This window comes from Antechinus flavipes, chromosome 2, assembly GCF_016432865.1.
Source record: "Antechinus flavipes isolate AdamAnt ecotype Samford, QLD, Australia chromosome 2, AdamAnt_v2, whole genome shotgun sequence".
In the NCBI taxonomy this organism is placed as follows: domain Eukaryota; kingdom Metazoa; phylum Chordata; class Mammalia; order Dasyuromorphia; family Dasyuridae; genus Antechinus; species Antechinus flavipes.
The window spans coordinates 499,701,926-499,721,719 of NC_067399.1; the positions used below are offsets into that span (position 1 = coordinate 499,701,926).

General features: G+C 38.9%; 1 protein-coding gene across 1 annotated transcript; it reads left to right on the forward strand.

Moving 5' to 3' along the window:
• Positions 1–80: 80 nt before the first annotated feature.
• On the forward strand, positions 81–18,238 carry ENDOG (endonuclease G). The gene is made up of 3 exons (XM_051980139.1): positions 81–1,119; positions 1,855–1,964; positions 15,451–18,238. Exons 1-3 carry the CDS (start codon positions 619–621, stop codon positions 15,731–15,733), a joined length of 894 nt encoding a protein of 297 aa, XP_051836099.1. The 5' UTR covers positions 81–618; the 3' UTR covers positions 15,734–18,238.
• The last annotated feature ends 1,556 nt before the right edge of the window (positions 18,239–19,794 follow it).

The window sequence follows — 19,794 nt, forward strand, 5'->3', positions numbered from 1 at the left end:
AGTACACTTTTAGTTATACTGAGCTTGGCTCCTTTCCCTTAGGGTTACTTTTAGTAAACTGGTAAAATGTAGAGGCTTGTGAAGGCTGGAGTTGGAAATAATAGAACTTGTGTTACATTTATGGGTATCCTTTTCTGTAGAGTTACTAAAGTCACCTGGCTATCTATGTACCCATCAACCAATGCTCAGTAAGCTTTTTAATCATCTATCTAGCCTTGTAAACTTGTAACCCTCCAGTCAAAAGGACCTAAATGCTAGAATCTTTGCATAGCTGAGATTTACGCCTGCGTAATCTAGAGCTGCCTGGAACCATGCCCCAAGGCAGGAAATTAGAACTACCAATCAAATTCCTCTAGGTAGCAGGTGACTAGAACCTAAACCAGATTCTTAAAAGGTCAACACCCAACTAAGAGAAATGTTAGGGTCAGCCGCCCGCTCGAGGATCCCGGAATTTCCGGGTTGCCGAGCGACCCCATTCTGAACGCGGCAGGTGTGAGCCAGTAACTAGACGCCAGGGGCCGTAGCCCCTTTAAGAACGACGTCCGGGGCGCGCGGCAGAGCCGCGAAGGTCGAAGCGTTCTTGCTGTTGGAGAGGCTTGAGAACGCCTGGCGGGAGACATGCAGGCGGGCCGCTGGCTGGTCCCGGGGCTGTCCCTGGCCCTCGGGGCCGGGTTGGGAGCGGGGGCCGTGGCCTGGAGGAACAGGAAAACTAGCCCAGGAGTGGGAGGGCTCTGGAGCCGGCTACCCGTGCTGCCAGTGGCGGCGGCGGCAGCGGGGCCCGTGGTGCCGGCCGGGGCCCCGGGCGAGCTCGCCAAGTACGGGCTGCCGGGGCTGGCGCAACTCAAGAGCCGCGAGTCCTACGTGCTGTGCTACGACTCGCGCAGCCGGAGCGCCCTATGGGTCATCGAGCAACTGAAGCCCGAGCGGCTGCGGGGCCCCGGCGACCGCCAGACCTGCGGCTTCCAGGAGGACGACTCGGTGCACGTCTACCATCGGGCCACCAACGCCGACTACCGGGGCAGCGGCTTCGACCGCGGCCATTTGGCGGCAGCCGCCAACCACCGGTGGAGCCAGAAGGCCATGGACGACACCTTCTACCTGAGCAACGTGGCTCCGCAGGTCAGGGACGAGAGCCCGGGGCTCCGCGCCTCCAGCCCTGTTTGTACAACGGGAGGAAACCGAGGCTGGGGAGAAGGGAAGGGGGCTTGCTCAGGGACTTAAGTTAGCACAGCCAGGATCTAAGTCCTGACTCTAGGCATACGGATCGGCCTTTACCACGGACCCTTACAATGGGCCCATTTTCCCAAGGGTTTGTCCATTGGCGGAATGAGAGGAGGCCATGTGCCCCAGTGTAGACGAATCCAGAATTTCCTGGGGATGGCATATAGAGGTGAAAGGACTTGGGGTCTGCTCTAGAGTGGAGCGACTGTAGTCATCACTCTGTTTTATGGTTGGTTTGTGTGGGTCGGTCAATGAGCATTTATTAAGCACCTACTGTAAACTAGGTGTGTGCCAGGCACTGTGCTAAACTCATGGAAAAGAAAGACAAGTAGGAGTTCAAAGTCAGCATGCAAGCAGCTGCCTAAAGACAAGCTTTGCACGGGATAAATTGGAAATAATACTTCCAATTACAGAATTTCTGCAAGAATATTTGCAGTGGTGTTTTCCAGTCTTATTTTGAAACTTTGGTTTTACTATTTTACCGTTTTCACCCACAGACCTGAGTTTCTTCTTCCCACAGCCAAATGCCAAGTAGTGCTTCCCCGTTTCAGTGCTCAAGACAAGAAATGGGGTTGTGACTGAAATAATAGGACATTCTGACTTGGCTCCCTCTTTGTGTTTTTTCTCTTTTAGGTTCCCCACCTAAATCAGAACGCCTGGAACAATTTGGAAAAGTACTGCAGAAGTTTGACTCAGACTTATCACAATGTCTATGTGTGCACTGGTCCTCTCTTCCTTCCCAGGTGAGCTCCCTGGATAAAGGAGGAAGCCAAGGTAACTTTGTCTCAAGAAAGGGGGAGAGATCCTGACCCTTTGCATCTAGTCTCATTTAGGCTCCCCACTACCCCCAGTCTTGCCCTTTCCTCTAAACTCATCACCCTTTAGTACATCCAGGTATCATTTGTTGGTCTGAGTGATCTAGTCCACAGCGGGAAAGACAGTTATAAAGCCTATCCCCTGCCCTCTCTAAGTCTACAGGTAGGTACATTGGAATATTTTTTGATCAGTCCTGTAGAATGCCCAGATGTAGGGACTGCTTATAGAGAATGCCAGATTGTACTGTGGGTGTGGACTTAGTCAAACCATCTTCACTCCGCTTCACCCACATACACACAGATGGTTAAACCCTCAATCTCACCATTGCTCATAAATTCCACATCCAGAATCAAGAATTCAGAAGCTGTTCTACTGAATCAAAACCTGTTGTTTCCCCCCTTTCTCTGTCTGCCTCTCTCTCATCTTCATCTTTACTGTGACTTTTAGTCCCTCAATGTCCCACCAAGTCACCACCACTCCTGTTTAATCTCCACTGTCTCCCCCTCCCAGTCTGGAAGGATTCCCATTTTGTGAGATTGAATCCAGCTTCAAACACTTACTATCTGAGTGACCATGGGGCAAGTCACTCATATCCTATTTACCTCAGTTTTTCCATCTGTAATGGCATACCACTCCTGTATCTTTGCCAAGAAAATCCCAAATAGGGTTTTGAAGAATCTGAAATGATTGAACAGCAACAAAATTTAACTGGTTAAACAAGATATTGTCCTCTCAATCCCTCCTCCCCGTGATGCTTTTGCCTTGCTGTGTCCCAGCCTGATGTTACTTCCCCATCTACTTCTTCCATTCACAGCTATTCTGAGTCTACCATGAATCTGTTATTCTGTCTCACTTGGACCTTACTTACCAACTCTTTTTGTTCTTCTCTCTTGGATGATTTTCTCCCTCTTGGGCATTGTTCCAAACCTTTTCCTACCATTCCCCCACCCATTTGGTTCTCAGTTCTGTCTTCTCTCCTTTATGTATATCCAGTTCTTGTGTCATTGCTCTTGATTGAATCTTCTGGTTAAGGAAGTGATATTTCTGGAAAAGACCAACTCTGAAATTGGTACCTGTGATTCCATTTTTTCCTCTCTCTCTCTTTCCCTGACAGTTTTGTCCTCCTCTCATGTTCTGTAATCACATTTGTTGACTCCTTTTCTTCTATCTACAAACATGCCAGTATCTTCCCCATCCTTAAAAATATTCTCTCCATAGCTGTCAAATGATGTACTCCTCCCTTTCATGGCCAATAATGTCCTGGAAAAAGCTCTACAACTTTTTCCATTTCTTCTAACTTTTTAATTCCATGTAATCTGGCTACTAACCTTACCTTTCATAAGAAAACCCTCTCATCTGATTACTAATGTCTCTAAATTGCTTCTGCTTTTCCTTGAGTTCTCTATGGCATTTGGCTTGTTGATCATTGTCTTTTCTGAGTCTTTGGGACTTGGGGACTCTCTTTTGCGGTTTTTCTACCTGTCTGGATGCTTCTCACTTTCCTTTGCTAGAGCATCATCCAGGTCCTAACCCCAAACTATGGGTGTAAACCCAGCTTCTGTCCTGAGAAGCCAGATACTTGTGTATCTTCATTAGCCTTGTGGAGAGCTCCCCATTCTTCTAGGCACCCTGCTACAAAATCTCAAAGATGGCTCGATTTTACCTCCACAAAATTTGAGCCAGCTGGGTGCCCAAGTGAATAGACTGCTAGATTTGAACTGAAAGACCAGAGTTAAAATCCTGCCTAAGATGTCTACTAGCTGTCTGACTTTGAGGAAGTCACCTAACCTCTCTCAGCTTCAGTTTCCTCATCTGTAAAATGGAGTTGGTAATAAGACCTACCTCCCAGGATGGTTATAATAAGATAAGACATTTACAATATTTATAAACTTTTAAAGTACTGTATAAACGTCAGCTATTATTATTCTCACATTAAACCTGCTTTTCTCCACTCACATGGCTACCACTATAGTGGTAATCTAAATCTCATTTAGATTATTTAGATTATTTTAGCATCTTCTTAAATAATCTCTTTGCCTGAAGTCTCTCTCCTCTGCAATTCATCCTCCCCTTAACTTCTAAAATCATTTTCCTAAAGCCCAGGTATGACCTTGCCACTCCATTTCTCCAAAGTCCTAGTGATTCTCTCTTGCCTTTAGGAATATATTTAACCATTTCTATTTGACATGTAAAACTTTATATTATAGCTCCATCATACCTTTACAGCTTTATCCCATGTTTCCCCTGATACTCTCTGTGGTCCAACCAAAATGGCCTCCTTACTGAATGATTTTCCATGGTCCTCCCAGGCTAAAGCCACATACCTAGAACTCACTTCCCCTTTCCTGCCTCTTAGACTCTTTAGTTTCCCTCAAAGCTTAGTCCATATACCATCTTCTTTGTCTGTTTTTTTCTTGATTCTCCGTCGAATTACTTTGTCTTTTTTAACTCCTTTCTGGAGTATTCCCTGGAAAAGAAAACCACCATTTTCCTACAATTCAGATTCTTAATATGGCTAGGGATAATTTGGGGGAGATTACATTCCTCTTACCCCTGGAGCTCTTGAATCCTAAGCAGCATGCTTCCCATCGATACATAATCAGTATTCACAATAAGGATATTTTATTTTTTAAAATAGTATTTTTTCCCCCCAAAATACATGTAAAAACAGTTTCCAACTTTTTTTGGTAAGACTGTGTTGCATATTTTTCTTCCTTTCTGATACAGGTTAAATGTGTATAATTCTCTTAAACATATTTCCATATTTGTCATATTGTGCAAGAAAAATCAGACCAAAAGGGGAAAAAAGAAACATGAGAAGGAAAAATAAACAAAACGTGAAAATGCTAGGCTTTGATTTACATTCAGTTCTCTGTCTAGATGCAATTGCCATTTTCCATTTCAAGTCTATTGGAATTGCCTTGAATTTACTGCATTGTTGAGAAGAGCCAGCTCCATCACAATTGATCATTCCGTTTCCAAATATATGCAGATTTCAACATTCACCTTTGCAAAATCTCGTGTTCCAGATTTTTCTCCCTCTCTTTTTTCCTCCTTCCTTCCTTCTCAAGACAGCAGGCAATCCGATATGAACTAAATATGTGCAATTCTTCTAAACATATTTCCATATTCATCATGCTTCACCCCAAAAAAAATCAAAAGGGGAAAAAAAAGGTGAATACTATATTTTTATTTGCGGTGAATACTATATTTTTATTTGCATTCAGTGTCAACAATCCTTTCACTACATGCAGATGGCTCTCTTCATCCTAAGTTTTTTGGAATTGGACTAAATCATGTCATTATTGAAAAGAGCCACGTCCATCAGTTGATCATCATATAATCTTCTTGTCACTCAGCATTAGTACATGTAAGGTTTTCCCAGTTTTTCTGAAATCAGCCTGGTCATCATTTCTTAGAGAAGAATAATACTGCATAACATTCACATACCAAAACTTACTCAGCTATTACCCAGTTGATACGCAGCCACAAAATTTCCAGTTTGTAGCCACAACAAAAAGAGCTGCTACAAACATTGCAAATGTGGGTCCTTTTCTCTTCATTATTATTTTTTGGGGATTCAGACCCAGTAGTGAGACTGCTGGATCAAAAGGTGTACATAGCTTAATTTTTTTTTTTTTAAATATACAAGCATTTGTTATCTTTCCCTTTCATTGTTCCCTTTTCTCTCCCCAACAATGAACCAAGGTGGGGAATAAAGGAAAGAAAAAACCCTGTAAACAGACTTGCATAGTCTAGCTAAATAAATTCCCATGTTGGCCATGTCCAAAAAATACACATTTCACTCTTCATTTTCAGTCCATTGCCTCTGAGACAAGAAGTACGTGGCATGTTTCATCTAAATTCTCTGGACCTAGCATTTATCTTTGCATTGATCAGAGTTCTAAAATAATTCAATTTATTTTTCCTCATAACATTGTTGTCATTGCATAAATTAGTTCTCCATACCAATGTCTACATCAATCTTTCCAATTTTCTCAAAAAGTGTCCATTTCATTATTATGATATGGTAATATGCTATTACATTTATAATTCACAATTTGTTTAACCATCCTCCTGTAGGTAGTCATGCACTTAATTTTCAAATTTTGGTTATTATGAAGAGATTGATTATAAATATTTTAGAATAGACGAATCTTTTAGCTTTTTCTTTGATTTCTTTAGGGTAATATAGGTCTAATAGTACTATAATAATTTAGTTTAGCACAGTTTAGTAACTTTTGAGACATAGTTATAAATTGCTTTTCAGAATGGCTACATTAATTCCCAACTTCATCAATAATACTGTATATTAGTATGCATATATTCCTGCAGCCCTGCCAATGGTTTTCATTTTTCTTTTTTGTGAATCTCCTGGGTGTGAGGATGAGCTTCAGACTTTAATTTGCATTTCTCTAATAGTGATTTTGAGCATTTTTTCATAAAGTGGTTGACTATTAACCATTTCTCTATTGGGAGTCTTATAAATTTGAACCAATTCCTTACATTTCTTGGATATGAGATCTTTATTTTTCACAGTTAGGTATTACCCTTCAAATTTTAGTTGATTTAGATTTGTTTGTGCAAAAAATTTTCAATTTTTTGTAATAAAAATTGTCCATTTTTTCTTTTACAAACCACTGTTTCTTGTTTGGTCATAAACTCTTCCCTTATCTATAGATTTGAGAGGCAATTTCTTTGCTCCTCTAATTTGTTTATGATGTACCCCTTTATATTTAAGTTATACATCAAATCATCCAATCTTGATTTTTTTTTCCTTTTGGAGTTCTTTTATAGCTTGTATAATTTCTTTTTATTATATTTGAGTTATTTAAACTTTTTAGGTTGATTTGTTAGAGTTTATATTTTTTTGGTAAATATTCATCTTCCTTTTAAATGATAAGTGATAAGTTCAAGATAACTTGAAGTTAGGTAGAATAACTTCTGATAATTACCTTGATTTTCTATTCAGTTGTGAAATGTCCTGTTCCGTTTTTAGTAAACAAAAATAGTTTTGATTTCCCTTTCTCCTTTTTACATCAGATGAGTTATTAAAAAAAAGTGCTAATATTTATTAATTTGATATTTTTTAACTTTACACTTATTAATCATTTCCTTAATTTTTTGAATTTCTATTATTTTGCTGAGTTGGAGGGGGGTTGATATGATCTTATTCAGGTTGTTTAGATTTGTGTCCAAATCATTTATTCTTTCTCTTTTTTCAGTTGCATTTGAAGATACAAATTTTCTTCTAAGAGATGTTTTTACTACATTTCGTGAATGTTAGTATTTTATTATGATTTTCTGTGAAATTTTATGGTTTCTATAATTTGTTAGTCTTCAATTCTTTACCTTTCTTCATAAACTTTAGTTGTGATCAGCAAATGATGTTTAGCACTTTTCTACATTTTTTATTGAAGTCTTTTTGACCCAATATTTGGTCAACTTTTATAAAGATAACATGCACAAATGAAGTATATAAATTCCTTTCTATTCTTATTGAGTAAGAGATTAATAATTACAGTGATAAGTAGCATTTCTATGGTATTTAATATGTAAACTCTGCTAAGTGTTTTGCAAATATTATTTCACTTAAGCTTCATAACGACCCTGGGAAGTAGATGTTTTTCCTAATTTTTCCAAAGTTCTCTTCAGATACTTAATTCTTTTTTTGTTTATCTTTTGGTTAAATCTGTCTAGGCCTGTAAGTAGTATGTTGTATTAGTATTATAATATTATTATGTGTTTCTCTTTTTAATTCAGTTATCTTGTCCTTTGAAGTATTTAGATGCTTTACTATATAATATGTATATATTAAAATGTTGCTGTTGATTTGTTACAGTGCTTGTAAACGTAATCTTTCTTTTTTTCACGTCTAGCTTTCCTTTAGCTTTACCTGAAATCATGATTATTACTGGTGGATTTGTTTGTAGTTCGACTGAAGCAAAATTATTTTCATTCTAATCCCTCATTTTGACTCTAGGTGGACATTTATATTTTAAGTATGTTTCCTGTAAACAACTGTTCTTGGATTCTGTTTTCTAATCCATTCTGCTCTCTTCCATTTTATGATTGAGTTAACCCCATTCTTGTTTATGCTTAATTGTATATTTTCCTCTCTTCTGTTTTTTGTAATTATTCTTCTTTTTGTCTCCACTCCTATTTTTATAAAGAAAAGGAAAGTGGTAAAAGAAACTGAGTTTGCTTGATATTTGTTGGGGAGAGCCTTTTCCCCCCCCACCCTGTTGCAGCATTTCTTTTCTTTGCTGCACCCTTGATCGTCTTTTCTTTGTAATCTTTTCTCCCCTCTCCTCTGTTTAATATCAGAGTTTATTTTTGTTATGACTGTTTCCTTACTTCTCTTCTCCCTTGTTCTTATCATCTCCTGTTATCCCTTTGAGATTAAGGACTTTCTATACCCTAATCTTTGTATAACTAACTTTTTATTCTTTTTAGATGAAAATGGGGTACCCTTTCTCTTCATTCCTTCATGTTTAAAATACTTTTCATTTTATGTGGTAGTGATTCTTCCACCACAACCCCTCTTTTTTTCCTTAGAATAGTTCACTGTCCTTCCCAATTATTTTCTTTTGCAACCATTGATGGAGCGGAAGGGAGAAGAGAAGAACTACATACAAAAAGGTCTTTTTTTATCATATTTATCTTTCTCTATAGCTTTTAAGATAGTAGGTTAATTAAAGAAAGTAGGGAATTTCATTCCCAGCTATTTTCCATTTAAACAAATATGTGTACTTTTCTGTTTCTCTTGGGTCTTCTGTTTATATTTAAGGGTGTTTGCTCAGTTTTACTTTTTTCATTCATAATACTTGCAAATCCTCTATTTTATTAAAGATTCATTTTACCTTAAAGTATTATAGTTAATTTTTCTGGATAGTTTATTCTTGGTTTTGAACCTTCATATTTTGCCTTTTGGAATAGTCCTAGCTTTTCAATCACAGCCACCAAGCCTTTTGTAAGCCCTACCATATCTCCTTGATGTTTTCAATACTTTCTTTTTTGACTAATTGAAGTGTTTTTTCTCTGACCTGGAAGCTCTGCGTTTTGACTGTGATATTCCTGGGAGTTTTCATTTTGTTGCTTCTTTGAGAAAATAGCTGGAAATTCTCCCCTTGTGTTCTAAGAGTTGTAAGCAGTGAATTTTCATTTATAATTCCTTCAAGCATGGTACCCCCCCCCCTTTTTTTTTTCCCTTGGGCAATCATGATAGTCTGATAATTCTTGGATTTTTTCCCTTGACTTTTTTTCCAGGTAATTTAAAAAATATTATATATTCTTTTCTTCAATCTTTTGATTTTGTTTTCATGTTTCTTATTGTCTTGTTGAGTCATTGTTTTTATTTGACCCATTCTAATTTCCAGGGTATTTGGTTCTATCTTGAGCAGAATTTCTCATCAATTCACTTTTTTTGGTTCTTCATTGCAGTCTCAGTATCTAGATGAGGGAGAGAGCTGTGCTTAAGTCAAGTTTTGCTCTTGTACTTTTGAGTTTTGCAGCGCCTTTTTGTCATTTTCTCTTGCTTCAGGGCATGACTTCTGCCACTGGGGTCTGGACTACCTCTGAGTTACATTTTGCTAGAAGCCCCTCTTCCTTTGCTGGGCTCCTCCCAAGAGTGGAGGGCTTCTCTCACATGTACTGTGGCTAGGGTTCTCTTTCTGCCACTGGCTCAGGCCTACTTCTGGGCTGTAGGTCTCTCCCTTGCTGAGTTCTGCTTGGAGCCTCTTGTTGTGAAGTTACTTTGAACCACACTTTCCACTAAGGTGCAGCTTTGTGGCTCAGTGGATAGAACTTCCAGGCCTGAAGAAAACAGAAGAGAGTCTCTGGGAGTCTGCAGCAGTCATTTAATCCTGTTTTTCTTAGTTTCTTCATCCATACAATGGGCTGGAGAAGGAAATAACAAGCTATTTCAGTATCTTTGCCAAGAAAACCCCAGAGGGGGTCACAAAAAGTTAAGACATGACTAAAAATCACTAAACACACACACACTATCTGTCTTTCTCTCTGTTTTTCTCTTTTTCCCCTACTCCATTGTCTATTTCAGAGTTTCTGCAGAATTTATGGGTAAGATAAAGGACTTTCCAGGTGATTCTCCTTCTCTTCAAAATATTAAATTTTTAATTTTTAATGGGGAGTAAATGAAGGAAATCTTGAGTTCCTATTGATCCTAACATGTCAATATTTCACAATACTTCTACCCCTTAACTCTGTTTACATAATGATGCAAATGCAAGACTAATCAATACATTACAGTTACTCAATATGAAGCAGATGTGTAATTTTATAAATCCCAGTTTATCCAGATGACATTCTCCTATCATCATATATACTATCTAATAGAAAGAGTGGGTATGTAGAAAAACTATTATACCAAATGTAAAGGACATAAAGAATTGACCCTTTTAGAGACAAAAACAAAAAATTTGATTTAAAAAGGCAGAAAAAGACATTTGATGCTTGAAAAACTTTTAAAATCCATATGTGAAGCAGTACCAGACATGGAACTGAGAGGACCTATTTGAGGATTAGCCATTTTGAATGTAATTGCTTTTAGAACTTGCAAAGTTAAAAATTCACAAAATGAAAAACTTTGAAAATTCTGGCTCAGAAGAGTCACAGATCTAGGACAGACCAATATTGAAAACTGAACAGTCATAAGTCCTGATGTAGCTCAGATCCTAGAAGCAGAGTAAAGTTTCATTTCTGGCTTCTAGCACTGTCTAAAAACTGCAGAGGAATAACTGGGAGAAATTCAAGACCAAAGGGAAGCCTGCAGTTCTGTCCTCTTAATTCAACAGCTTCTCAGGTGGATGAGAGTAACTGAGTATAGCAGTAGTCTGCTCTTAGTCAGACCCAAATCCAGATCAGGAACTTAAATCCCAGCTCTGTAAATGAAGGATAGGGAAAACAATCAGACTTTGTTCTGGATCAGACCATGTTGGGAGCTCTGAGCTCTGAGATCCTGAAATGACACAACACTCAATTCCTTAAAAAAGCAGTTATAAGACCAGCCTTAGACCTTTCCTCTAGAAATACGTAGAGTCCAGTTCTAATGTCTAAAATCAGAAAGTAGGACAAGAAAAATGAGTAAATAGAAAAAGAATCCTATCATAAGCTATTACGTTTACATGAATGCTCAAGGCACAAACCTAAAAGAGAATGACAAAACATTTGCAAGCAAAGTATAAGTTTTTAAAAGAGTATAAAATGTTTTTTATAAATTACGTGAGAACTCTAGAGGAAAAAAATTACAAATTATGGAAGAAACAGTTGGAAAGAAAATCAACAGCTTGGCATAAGAGGTACAAAACTACACAAGCACCAAACTCCCTAAAAATTGGAGTGAACCAAATAACAATAAAAGCTAATCGCTCGTTGAAACAAATACCAAAAGTCAAAAAGCTGGGGGTAGAAAATTGAAGAAATTATAAAGTGTTTCTTAGCAATAACAAGTAACTTGGGAAACAAATCCAAGAGGGAGAAAAAATCATTGGAATACTTGAAAGGCTTTACCAAAGAAATCAAAAACAAAAGAAAAAACTGTCCAGATTTCTTAGAACCAGAGTGTAAGGTGAAAATAGAATTCACTAGTCATTTCCCAGTACAGTTCCCAGCAACAGTATGACTAATACTACAGGCAGCCAGAAAAAAAAGAAAATTCAAATACTGAAGAGCCACAGTTAAAAGTCCTGAGATTTAGCAGCCACTTCTACAAAGGAGCAGAGTTTGTATTGCTTATGCCATTTCAGAAGGCAAAAGGCAAAAAACTTTTTGCCAAGAACTTAGTCCATATAATGGAGTTTAATGCTATAGGGAAAAAATCAAACCTCAATGAATAATAGCCTTCCAAGCATTTCTGATAAAAACACCCGGTCTATGTAGAAATCTTGAAGTTCAAGCACAAGAATTAAAAGTTTGTAAAAAAGTAAATATGATTAAACAGTTAAAATGCAGCACTAAATAAGGATGAGCTATTTACATTCAAATATAGGGAGATGATACCTATGTCTTCTATGGAATCCTATAATCATTAGCAGTCAAAGAGGGAGGAGGCAGTCTGATTAGACAAGATATTAAAGTGGCTGTGTATATCTAGATCTTAAGAAAAAAAGTGTAAAGGGCAGGGAGAGAAAAATACTGTGGGTATGGTATCAGGGGAAAGGATGTCAAATAATCGGATGCACAAGTAGAAATTTATACAAAAAGTGTGGGGTGGAGTAGGTGACATTTGACCTAAACTTTTATCTGATGTAATCAAAAAATACACACACACATATATATGCACATAAATAAAGAAGTTTGCAGGATTAAAGGAGGGACTATACTTAAACAAAAGAAACTCTTAATAATGTGTATATATAGTTCTTTTTGAAGTGACATAGAAAATCTGAGGATGCCCATAAATTGTGGAATGCTTGAACAAGTTATGTGATAGAAGACTATTGGGTTGTAAGAGATTATGAAAGGGATGGTTTTGGAGAATTCTGCCTGGGATAACTTAGATGAACCGATGTGAAATGGAGTGAACAAAATCAAGAGAATAGATAGTGATATGGTAAAGACAACTTTGGGATGATTAGGGACTCTGCTCAGTGGACTGAGCAGTCATAATCCCAGAAGACTAATGATGAAACCTCCTTTCAGAAGTATATGATTGAATACAGAATGAGACACTTTTCAATGTGGCCAATGCAGAAATTTGTTTTTCTTGATCATACATATTTGTAATGAATTTTGTTTTTCGTTCTTAATTCGGGGTTGCCATGAGAGGAAGGAAAGTTATTTTTGCTGATTGAAAAAATATATGTATATAATTTTTTAAAGCCCATAAAAAGATCTTTGGTTTCTTCAAAAGCCAAATATGTGCCTTGTTAGCTCTACTAGCTTATAATTATTATTATTAACTAAAGCTACTATTGGGTTGTTGCCAATCAGATCACACCCATGCTCTGGAACCTTTGCTGATTCCCTAGTTGTGTATTTTGTTTTAGCTATTTCTTCCCCAAGTTTTCTGAGTGCCTTATTGTGGCATGGAGGAGACTCCTGGAGTATGGAAATCTATAATAACACTTAACTTTTATGTAGCACTTTAAGGTTTGCAAAATGCTTTCATAGCTACTTTCAGGGTAGCTACTATTATTCCCATTTTACAGATATGGAAATTTAAGTCTGAAGGATACATAATTTGCCTAACATAATAGCCAACAAATATCAGCACATGGATTCAAACCCAGTTCTGTCCTGACTTCAAGTTCAGTGCTTTACCTGCTGTCTCTAAAATCTACCTTGGGGGGTGGGGTGGGGTACAAGTGCGACCGATGTTGTCCACCTGGAAAGGCTCTGAGTGCAGAGCCTATCTTTTCACCATACTAGCTAAGTGCAGAAAAGCACATCAAAGTAAGCAATCACCTTTTTTTGTCCCTGATGCTACATAATTGTTGTCTGTTGCAGAACAGGTGAGTTGTGATCTGCGTCTTAAGGAGAAGACTACCCGCACAGTGAAAGATTGGCTTTAGATGGGTTGGGCTCAGTGATCTCTGATTTCTTTTCTAAATCTAAGATTCTGTGTCCTATCACCTTAACTACACTGAGGCTGGCAACTTACAGCGCAGCTGCCTTCCAAACCTGGGCCTCTCCAGGAAGGCTTCCAGAGCAGCCATTCTGGCACACTCTAGGCACACTCTGACCACCTTTTACCTTGCCTCTACCTAAGTCCCGTACTCCTGTCCCAAAGCTTTCTAGCTTCCTTTGCTTCTTGATGTTTAGGTCAACTTCACCTTCAGATCAAAGTTTTACAGATCATGTTAATTCTTTGATGATTAACATATACCTATGAGGTATTTGTACAGCGTTTTCGCATAGTATGTAGTAGGTGCTATATAAATGCTTATTCCCTATCCCTTTTCCTCCTCCCATTGATTCTGAACCCCCAGCTGCTATTGCTCACATCCCATTTTTGGTCCTTTGCTGACTGCTTTTTCCCTGAACCACTCTAAAGCTACCCACCAATTCCATTGCATCTTGCAACAGAGCAGTTTTCATCTTACATCTTTTCCTTTCTTTCTCCTTCTCACTTCTTGCTCTCACTGAGCCATGGTGTCCCAACTTCCCTGACCACTTACTAGTCATGGCTGGGAAATTGGATGTTCCTTGCTACTTCCAGACTCTGCCACCATCACTGAGTAGTCCTTCCTTTGAAGATCGTTCAGTTTGCATCACAACTAAGCAGCATTCTGTGGGCTGTCTGCAATCTCCAAGGTACTTTATTTCCTCAGTTCTTAGTGCTCAGTCTTTCTTTTCTTTAACTCTCATTCAACATATATGTCAAAACTTGCTCAAGCACCTTATTCTCCTACTCCTCAATCCCACCTCAACTCTACCATTTCCTTGTTCAGTAACTCTGAATTCCTTTATTTTTACCATAACCTCATCATTCACCTCTTCTGCCATGAGATCTCAAATCCTTTTATTTTTTTTTGAGACAATCGGAGCTAAGTGACTTGCCTAGGCCAGTTATAGCTGAGGCTTAATTTGAACCCAAGTCATCCTGACTTTGGGACTGGTATTTTATCCCCTGTGCCAACTAATTGCCATGACCTGCTGCTGATCATCTCTTCTGGACTTGGCTCTTCCTTGTTACCATCCTCCAGGAATCCTCTCACTCCGCATCCTCCCTTCCCTCTCACCCACCATGTTTAGTCATTCTCCAAGCCCTGCTGCTTGTACGTTTACAACATCTCTCCCTGAGCTGTCGTGATAGCCTGATGCCCGCCCTTCCTTTCTTTCCTCAGCTCTCAAATTAATGCCCTGTCCTCGTCCTCCCCATTTCTTCCAGGTGTTTGGCTTTTTAGATCGTCCCCTTCCTTTATCCCCAGTATTCCCCTCACCCTCCAGCTCATCACATCCTCTGCCTTTCAGTGACACTGGCCCTCTTGTTCTTCACCTGCGATGCTCCATCTCCTGATTCAGTGTTCACTGACTGACCTCCATGGTTGGAATCTTGCCCTCCTTGTGCCCTCCTCCTGGCTTCTCTGATTTCCTTCAGGTTTCAAATTAAAGCCCCTTTCTGCAAGAAATCCTTCCCAGTCCTCCTTAATCTTGGTGCCTTTCCTTCTGAAATCATTCTCCATTCACCGTAGGGATATATCTTGTTTATACATAGTGACTGGCACATTAATTTGCCTGTCTCACTCTTGAGCTTCCTGGGGCCCAATTTTGTGTCCCCAGTACTCGGGACAGTGCCAGGCACATGGTAAGGATCGGATAAGTGCTTGTTGGCAGCTTTTACTGGATTGTAAGTTTTGAGGGCAAGGACTTGGGTCTACTGGGGACACTGTTGTGACACGCATGAATATTTATTGATCCACTGCTTTTTCCTGTCATTTCTGTTCTGCCTAGGAGAGAAGCTGATGGGAAGATGTATGTGAAGTACCAGGTTATTGGCAAGAACAATGTAGCGGTCCCCACCCATTTCTTCAAGGTGCTGATCCTGGAGGCTCCTGGGGGGCAGATCGAGCTCCGTTCATATGTGATGCCCAATGCTCCTGTGGATGAGAACATCCCACTGGAGCGCTTCCTGGTTCCCATTGAAAGCATTGAGCGGGCCTCTGGGTTGCTCTTTGTGCCCAACATTCTTACACGGACAAGCAACCTGAAGGCCATTGCCCCTGGAGCTAAGTGAAAGCAGGGCAAAGGGACCTGAAGAAGAACAGAATAAGGGACAGCTCAGTGCAGTGGATAGAATATTGGACAGGATAATAGCTCTGATACTTAACTGTCTGTATGACTGAGCAAATCATTTCCCAATACGTAAAATGCCGGAATTTCTGGGGATAGTGGATACCTGAATCTTCCCTATTTATTCCTGGGTATCTCTTAGGATGTTAGGCTAAAAGTCTGGCCTTACCCTTGAGTACCTAGTCCTGCTTCTGGAGGATAGATCAGGTTGGAACTTTTTCATCTCTGTTGGGGAATGTCTTGTCTTCCCTAAAAATTGTTTCAGGAGGTTCTCAGGCACCTCATATTATGATGGGGAAGAGTCTGTAGCTGTGGTTTGTGTTTTGTTGGACCCACCTTTAATAGGTTAAAGGGGATGCTCCTTGTACTCCTTGGAGTAGAATTTCAGCTTTGTAAGAAAGAAAGGGTTTGCTGCTAGTTGTAATTTATGGCCTACCAGACGTGGAGAATGGGCATGTACTTAGGTAGGAGAGGTTCAGAAAATTCCCAGGATTCTACAGCTTGATGGAATCAAGCCACTTCCATTGGGCACCTTCATCACCTATGAAAGACTTATTTTGTTTCCATCCCCGCTGCCCACTACCCTTAGGTTTTTAGGTAAAGTTATTTTTGTCTTTTTGGACTTCATTTTCCTATTTGAAATGAGGAAGTTGATAAGACAGTAAAAAGAAAATACGAAAAATTTTACAGTGTTCAAGCATTGATTGTGTTAAAAATCATATTTCTCACATCTATAGCTCCAGTGATAGACTAGGATAGTATACTTTATGTAATTAGAATAATAAAAATGCATGTGAAGGATATCACCAAGGGATAACTTAATAGTTGAGCCAGATGAATTACATCTTGAGGAACAAAACATACAGATTAACTAGGAAAAAATAGGAATGAAGTTAGTTTGATTTTGCCAGATCTTAAATGATTAAAATAGCAATGAACAAATCTGTTTAGTATGGGTAAAATATAGAAAACCTTATCAGTAGAATGTAGTCATTAAGATTTGGAAGGAAAACCATACTGCCCTTTAGTCTTTGATGATCAAAGAACACAGTATTCTCCTGGGAAAACTGGTTAGTAGTTTGGTAGCAAATACTTGTAGACCTACCTGTTACACCATATGCTACAATACTAAGGAGATAAATGGTTAAATTAAAAAATTGTAGTATTAACAATTAAGGGGAAAAAGAAATCATCCCACTGTTAGTAGGGGATGAATTTGTAACCAGCTATGATGCACATATAAAAAATAAAAGACAACTTCGATTACTTGAGCAGTTGTGAAGTTTATAAGTCTGAAATGCAAAATCTACCAGGAACTTCCATGGTATGATTAAAAGCCATTTTACAATAGGTAAAGAATTTCCCTTTTTTAAACCATTCCCAGAATTCTTAAAACCATTTCCAGAATCATTTTGGGGAACTTTTTAGACCCCGTTAATTAGTATTGAAGAATACTATCCCCATTATTTTATAGAAGTACTCCACCCCTCCAGAAATTGATTGTACAAAGCCTAAGAGACCTCTGAATACTTAGATCCAGCTACCATTTGTTTGAAGGATTCCAGAATCAGATTAAGATGTGTTTGGTCTTAGTGAATTATCAGGCCCAGGATGGTACACGTGAAATCATAAGAGGCATTTTAATCTTGAACACTTCCAGTGATGAGGGGTTTGTTATAGTATGACAAGTTATTTTTCTTATGTAAAAAAATTGTATATGACTATTTTGTGTTTGAATAGCTCGAAATATTACATTTATCTGAAACCTGCCTTCCTTTAATTTGCCACCACTAGTTCTAGCTGTGCTTTAAGTTATATAGAACAGGCTAACTTTGTTCTTGTGACTCTTAAGATAAAGACTGATCATAGTTACATCTTTTCTAGGTTAAGCGTTCCAATTCCTTTAACTTTTCCTCACAGGGGTCATGGTAATGAGTTCTCTCAGCATGTTATTCTTGGTCTTATAGACAGATTTCAATATGTCAACATTCCTTTTAAAATATAAGAAACTTAGAATACCAAGGATGGAGTAACAGACTTTTCAGAAGTCCGGCTCCTAATTAGCAGAAATGATTAAAGTTAGGAAAGCTGATTGGCAGGCTTCATGCACCACATATCCAAGAATAACCCCACAGTGTCTATTTTCTGTGGGAGCTTTGGGGTGGAGTATGATGTCTTTCTTTGAAATTGTCTTAAAAAGTTGAGGGAAAAAAATTTGAATAAAATAAGGGTCATGAAACTTGCTCTAAAACGTTTGCCTCAAACTGAAGATAGTGCTCCAGATGCCAACTTATTGTTGCAAAGAACATCACAAACTCTTTTTCTCTGGGCAGTGTATTTGTAATTAAAGAGCGATTTTGCTAAGTTTTACACTGAAAGTTTTCTCAAGTGAAGCACTTATCAAATAACACTGTCCATCCTGATCAATAAATCAACAAATGCCAACCCAGCCTACTAGTCTTGAATTTTCAATTTATCATCTCTAAATAGTCATTAAACAGATGACTGGATAAAATGTTGAGGAGACCGACCATCTGAGGAGGACCTGAGAGAAATGATCCTTAAGATAAATTCACTGAAAGGACCATTTAAAACTAGAGCATTGACTGAAGTAGTGATGGCTGCAGGACATTGTGATCTACCAGAAGTGTGTGACTTCTGAGTTGTGAAGAACATAGCCAATAAATTATAAGTAAAATAAGTGGGAATCATGGGAAGATCATATAAGGCCTGCTGGTCATACCTGACAGAAATGTGGAATTTGAGTTGGGTTTCTTGCAAGGAGACTCTGACATGAGGTATTGAGAAGCATAAGAACAGAGAAAGAAAAAGGAAGGACATGGCCCAGGAAAGGAGACTCACTGAATGAAAGAATAGCTGACCGGAAGTAATCAAAACTGGCAGGCAGGGTCTGCAGCTGTGTTACTGCCAGAGAAGCAATTCTTTGTTAAAGCTGATCGCTCAGAGAAAGGGAAAATTGCCATATAACTCCTTTTGTCATGAAAGATGGAAAACTTTTTAGATTTCTTGGGTTCTCTTTTTGGGGGGAATGATATAGAGAAAGAAAGACAATCTTTGCATCTTTTTTGCTGTCAGATGTGGCTTTTTATTCAGAATTAATTGGATAAAACAGGATCCCCTGCTGTGGGAAGTGCTGGGTGGAGAATGCTCTGTGACCCCCTCACTAGTTACAGTTTGAGGGGAGGGAGGAAAGTAGAACAGATCTATTAGAGCTTTGCAGATTTCAGGCATTAGGGAACTGAAAGAATGTAACACTTTCTTAGTATCTGGACAATTGAGGATATAAGCTTGTAAAGCTCGTCAATGTTTCAATGGCTGAGAAGCACAATGTTTCAATGGCTGTGAGGGCCAGATAGGGTGCAAATAGCAAGGAGGTAATTTTGCCCCACAGTGCAGATGCCACCATCCCCAGAGAGCCCAAGGACATCAGTGCTTGCCTTCTGGAGTCATGCACTGCCCTAAACACATGGGTCTCTACTCATCTACCTCCCTGATAGTTTTTGTATGCATCAGTGGAAAGTGTGGCTCAAGTTTATGGTTGGGCTGCTACATTATAATCATTGATGCTTCTGCTTTAATTGAGCAAACACTATTTTGCTTTCTACTAGGTAAATGTTATGATTGTGCATGCTTTTGCCTTCTTTTGTCTTTGTCTTGCTTTTGTCTTGTCACTTAGTAAAAGTTCTTTTAAGAGTCAGTGGTGTCATAAGTGTTTGGTAAATTGTAAACTCAGTAGTGCAGGGCCCTAGGGCTTCAGTGGAGTGTATTACCCAACACATATCCGGTCCTTGGAATTGTGAGAATCCAAGTAGCCACTGCCCATGATTACAACTGCCTCAAGCTGTTGAACCAAGTTCAGTTGGAGCAAATGGGCCTAGCCCAGGAAAAGGAAGAGAACCTAAAGACTCTTGAGGGAATCAGTGTCATTTCCAAGTAACACCATGGTGGTCTCATCCAGAATTTATTAGTTGCCTTTTGTTTTGG